The 5,730-nt window shown below is 44.9% G+C and overlaps 1 protein-coding gene across 1 annotated transcript in view; it reads left to right on the forward strand.

The window, feature by feature from the left end:
• The window catches only part of CACNA1G (calcium channel, voltage-dependent, T type, alpha 1G subunit), a 96,820-nt gene that overhangs the window by 53,392 nt on the left and 37,698 nt on the right, over positions 1-5,730 (forward strand). The window contains exons 20-21 of the mRNA XM_010002670.1: positions 186-254; positions 1,112-1,296. Coding sequence (XP_010000972.1) covers positions 186-254; positions 1,112-1,296 — 254 coding nt within the window. The remainder of the gene's footprint in view (positions 1-185; positions 255-1,111; positions 1,297-5,730) is intronic.

Genomic DNA, 5,730 nt, shown 5'->3' on the forward strand with positions numbered 1-5,730 from the left:
TGCTGAACCTCCCCAGTGACATTGTCTAAATATTTGGCTTTTCCCTGCTTTGTGAGCAAACAGCCAGGGATTTGTCTCAGCACAGAAGCTGGAGAACAGTTAGCAACTGCCCAAATATGCCCAGAGAGGTGTGCAGCTGCAGAGAGCAGGCTATAAAGCATTGTCTCTCATTTTCTTTTTTATAGGAACGGATTTTCCTAACGCTCTCCAACTACATCTTCACAGTTATCTTCCTGACTGAGATGACAGTTAAGGTAAATGTAACAGGAGGATGAGTGTACTTGTGTTATATTAGTAATATTTTATTATAGTGGAGTTGCAAACTCCCTAGGTCTACCAACTACAAGTGAGGTGTATTTTCCCCTTCTGAATCACATTCAAATACCCACCACATGCCTTATTCTAAGCACGTTTTGCATCAGAACGATTTCACTGAAGTTGCTCTTGATTTACACCATTATATGAGCAATGAGATGCTTCAGTTCAGCAATCCTTCCCTATTTAGCAAAGCTCTTGAGCACAGGCCTGACTTCAACCATGCATGTAAGTCCCATTGTCTTCAACAGCCTAAGTAGCTCTCTGCTTTCCTGAGGAGGGAGAGAGTTAAGCCCAGTGAAACATTGTGCTGGATTTGAGGCAGGAGGCTCAGAAACCCATTGCTGTAAATCTCTCTTGTGTAATCCATAATCATCTCACAGAACAATTGCTCTTTCTTTGGAAAGTTTCTCTAGTTTCTTTATTTGCAAAGCTTGTAATTGATTGCTTTGGGTCAGCCACTCTGAACCTTTACTTCAGCAGTCTGGAGGAATAAAAGATGATCAAACTTTTTATGCCAGATCTAAACATGTAAGGAACACTTTTCTGCAGCTAGTTTTATCTGCATTAAAAATATATCAGCTGTAAGGGACAATCTGGGATGTTCCTGCAGGGGTATTTTTACAATGCTTGCAATATAACACTTTGCTGATTTGTCTAATTAGGCTTCTATACTGGGAAGCAAATGGACTCACAGATTTGTATCTGTAAATAATGCGTTCTCAGCAGGCTGCTAACTGGAGAAAACGTATGGGATGTGATAGTCATAATTTGTTGCAACTTGGTGTCCGGGCAGGTGGTGGCACTAGGCTTGTGTTTTGGGGAGAAAGCCTACTTGAAAAGCAGCTGGAACGTGCTGGATGGGGTGCTGGTTCTCATCTCTGTCATCGACATCCTGGTCTCGATGGTATCAGACAGCGGCACCAAAATCCTGGGCATGCTGCGGGTTCTGAGGCTGCTGAGGACGCTGCGGCCCTTAAGGTAGGACCTAAAAGAGTGTAGGGTGTGGGTGCCAAAGGGGGGGGAGCTGAGCAAGCAGCAGCAGCCCTGCAAGGGAAGGGGCAGGCGAGACAAGGGCAGGGCTCCTGGCGCCAGCCCTGCTGCCCGGGCTCCTGCTGCTCCCCAGACAATGAGTGTCCGCAGGTCCTGCAGAGCCGCGAGGAGCTCCAGGCACTTGCTGTGTTTTGGGACCAGCCCCAAGTGCAGTAGTAAACTGATCAATGCCTCTTTTGCTCATTAAAACACATATCCCCTGCTATTTGTGTTCTCGTTTGCTCTGTGTAAAGTGCAGCTTAACAGCTTCTTCTCCCCCTTTCCTCAGGCAGTCGATGGCTTTCGTAACAAAGAAGGAAATTAGTAGCAGGTGGCAGATCATTTTTAAGGAAGCAGAGACTAAACTATTGCTTAACCTAGAATGCAAAGAAGCTCTTTTCCCCTCAGTTCCCTATTAATTTTACAGCAACATTCATTTTGAAAATTGATGAAAGCAGTTGTCCCCCATACTTGGTCCCCCACCTCTGGGAGCCAGCAGTATATCCCGTGGTCCAGGGCAGGCATCCCTCTGGCCCAAGGACCAGGCTCTTCCAAACAAACATCTGTTTTGTCCTGAACCCCAAGACACAGAGTTTTCTCCCCATGCTAAATGTAGTCCCTGTTCAATACCATTGTTGCTGCTCTTGTTATGCAGCAGCTAATAAACCTTCCTGCTCAAAGCATCTTTGTGTGCCTGTCATATCTTACTACTGCTTTCTTCATAAAAGGTTTGCTTTGAGTCAGGATTTGCTCTTTCAGGACAGAAAAATAGGACCCTGCTTCTGAAGAAAGATGTTGTTTTACTACCCCTGTGTGAATGCTAAGTCTAAATAACAATGACCTTGCTATATGTACAGCTTCCAAATGTTCTCAACGGCTTTGAAAGACATTCTGTTAAATTGGACTGTGTGTTTATTTGGCCTGGTAACTTTTCAGATATGAGCTGGTTTAATAATTTTTTTTAGTCTGGACAGATCATGCCAATGTGGGGTTCAGCTCTCTGACCACATGGCAAGTCTCCCACTTGACTCCAATGCAGACTTTTTTCTCTTCATGTGTCCCCCAGTATCTTTAAGTCAACTGTAGTTTCTGGGGCAGTTTCTGCCAGGCTGCTGATTCAGTAGCTCTGCATTTTTGACTCATGCTAAGAAAGCCTACAAAATAATTGTGATATCTCTGGGAAAGAGAAGGATTGATTTCCCATCTCTGAACTGTGAGATGCAAGTGTTTCTCTTGAGGTGGTTTGATTAAATTGGATCTAGAGTAAGAGGGTTGGATTGTGCTAGCCTAAAGTCACCTGTCTTGGATTGTGCTGAGCCCTGCTAAAGTCACCTATCTGATCTAGTAAAGCCCTGTATCCTTCTTTGTAGATCTACACGTCTGTCTGGCCAAGAGCTGGGTCTTTGTTTACTAGAGCTTTTCTCTGCAGTCACCTGTGTGCATGAGTAGGCTCATAATCCATGGAGTAACTGCAGGCTGGAGGAAGACCTGCCATCTGGAGCCTGTGCAGGATTAGGCTCTTCCATTGCTATTCTTTTCCTGTTGGCATTTGATATGTTTCCTCAAGAGTGTGTGTGAATGTTTTCAGCCAACATACTGCCTTCTACTACAAAGGAAATGTAAAAAGGCAGCAACCAGCCCATTCCTTAAATATGTTCACAATCAGTTCTATTCCCCTGTAATTAGATTTGTAGGAAATGACAAAGCAGCCATCAAACTGGGGGCTTTTCAGTAAGTCATAAATCTCCACATGTGAAAGCCCATCTGCCTGTGCGATGCACATCTGGGCTGCCCTGAGCCTGCCTCTGCCCACAGCTGCCCACAGCTGCCCACCCTGCCTTTGCCACCAGCTGTGCTGTGCAGCTCAGGGATCTGCCCGGGGTGTTCAGCTGGATCAACACGGACTGACAGTTGACACAGGTGACCTGAGGTCTCTGCACACTGTGGCTCCAGGCACTGTGTCCAGGTGAAGCCCTCTGTGGAGTCAGAGCCAGTTTTTCCTTTCCAGGAAAGCGTAGGGCAGAGCCCAAAGGGAATGCTCCATCCCCAGTGTAGAGGAGGCAGCCTGGCTCTTTCTGTCCTCCCTTCCCACAGGCACTTGGAGACAGGGCTTCAGGAGGACACAGAGTGAGAAGCCAAGCCATGGCTGTGCATGTCACCCTCAACCTGAGGGCAGGGAGAGCCCTCGTTGTCTCTGCACTGGCTTCCCTGGTTGATTAGATGAAGAAGTTCTTGCAAAAGACCTCCCTTCTTCTGTCTCTTATTTTCTCCTGTGAAAACAACCCCGTTGCTTTACGCAACACAAAACCACACATGTGCCTTTTGCACAGGCATTAAATAGAACTGGCCTGTGTGCCAATCACAGGCATTTGATTGCATGATTGATTATCAGCCTCCAAATTGAAGCCATGAGGGTTCGAGCCCAGCTTTGTGACCAGAATTCCAAAAATATATTCACAAAGGAGTGACATTTAAATGTTTCCATGACCCTCTGATGTTTCAGCCAGTAGATGGATTGCTTATACAACATTCCTTCCTAATGCATTCAACCTGCTGTTGTTGGGATCAAGTGTTGTAGCTTAAGATACAAGAGAAGTCAGAATTGAAAATGTATTCAGAATTAGCGTGGGTAGATTTCAGTGCTGTTTTACTCTCTACAAAATCTGGGCTTTTGACTTCCAAAGCAGAGGGATAAATTATTCACTTTTCATACCATTGCAGTATGAAATAGTAATTTCATTGACTCTCTTCTATCAATCATATTAACACCTTTGCTAATTTATTTTTCTTTTAATCTGTGGAGGAAGGTCTTATTTAATGTTGATCTGGTACTTCATCTAAATTGCTACTTCTGAGAGCTCTAACCAGACTAGCAGGTTTAATGTTACAAAATATGATCCAGCTGGGGTGAGACTAGTGGAGGGTTTGAAGTGTCTCACACCAGGGGTTTAACAGTGTTGGTTACTTGGAGACTGACAGAACCAGGAGGAACTCAAGGGATTAACATTTCTTCATGCTGAAAAAAAAAAAGAAGTATCATTTGAATTTTCCCATTTGTCATATGCCTAATGCAGACTGGAATTGTCCTGAGTGCAACGTCAGCAGGTCTGCAGCTCTGGTACATCTGGAGGGCTCCAGATTAGCTTCTTCCTTCAGCAATAAATTGCAGGAGTGGTGGGTCAGATAATATGAGTTTACCAGCTTGATAGCAGCAGGACCTTGAGTTGCACGGATGCTGTATGTTGAGATATTGGAGGTGACACTAATAAACTGGAAATGCTGAGGATTTAATTAGCACACCTAAAAGAGTTATCAGACTCTCAGGAGAGCAGCAAGAGTCTTTGCATGGACTTGCCTCAATGTTGGATCAGGCCCTTAGTCTGAGGCAGCTCCAAGGTCTGAAGGTTTTCATTAATAAGAAGTATTCTTTTTCAAAATCTTTTCAAAGTCTCCTCTCCCTGTAGAGCTGGCAACAGCACTGATGTGGAGCTAAACTGGTGGCAGCTCTTACCCTCATGCATTCTCATTTGAGGAATTCCCTGGTTGATCAAAATTCTGAAAGCAGCCAAATACTGCACTTTCTCAGCCCTTTTTTTCTTGACACATGTGACTTTGTGAAGTCAGATGAGTAACCTCCTATTTCTCTCTCTGCTGGATACCAAATAGTATCTCACAAGGGAAATCACTTCATGATTTCTAAAATAGGCTTTCTTAATAAGCATTAGAGAAAATTATCAACTTTAGACTCTGGAGACTACAATTTCTTACTTGTTCCCCAAAAGTTAAGGATGCTTCAATTGTTAGACCACAGGCCTTTTATTAAGAACACCTGAGTTCAGTTCCATCTTGGGTGGTGGTGGGCAGGATCCCTAAGTCAGGATCCCTAAAGGCACCAAAGTACCTAAGTTACATTGGAATCATTGGAAATGAGGTGCCTGCACACTTGTGAGAACATGGCTTGTGGTCCTCCTGTGCCTCAGTTTCACCTCTGTAGTTTGGCAGTTGCAGTATTTCAGCCAGGACTGTGTGAGGGTAATATGGGAGGGATGGGGAGATCTTTAGACTATCTGAGGATCCATAAGAAGGGTTCAGCCTTAGGCTGCCTGGCCCGACATTTGCTTTGTGCACTCAGACGAAGTGGGAAGAGCCCTTGCCTTGCAGACACTGACTCTTGGGTCACTGAGCACCTCAGCCTGAGCTAATTCATGTGGGTGGTTAGGCAGTAGGTTGGATTAGAAGCATAATTCCAAGTTTGAAAAATATGGGACTAGCCTTCCTTTCCCAGGTCCTTCTCCAGTGAGTTTTCTGGCCTGTCTCCACATATGTGGTCTCCTCCTCCTCTGTTTTTAGGCAAAGCTGTATGTGCAGGCAGAGACTCTTTCC

The sequence above is a fragment of the Chaetura pelagica genome, unplaced genomic scaffold, assembly GCF_000747805.2.
Source record: "Chaetura pelagica isolate M959 unplaced genomic scaffold, ChaPel_1.0 scaffold47, whole genome shotgun sequence".
Lineage (NCBI taxonomy): Eukaryota > Metazoa > Chordata > Aves > Apodiformes > Apodidae > Chaetura > Chaetura pelagica.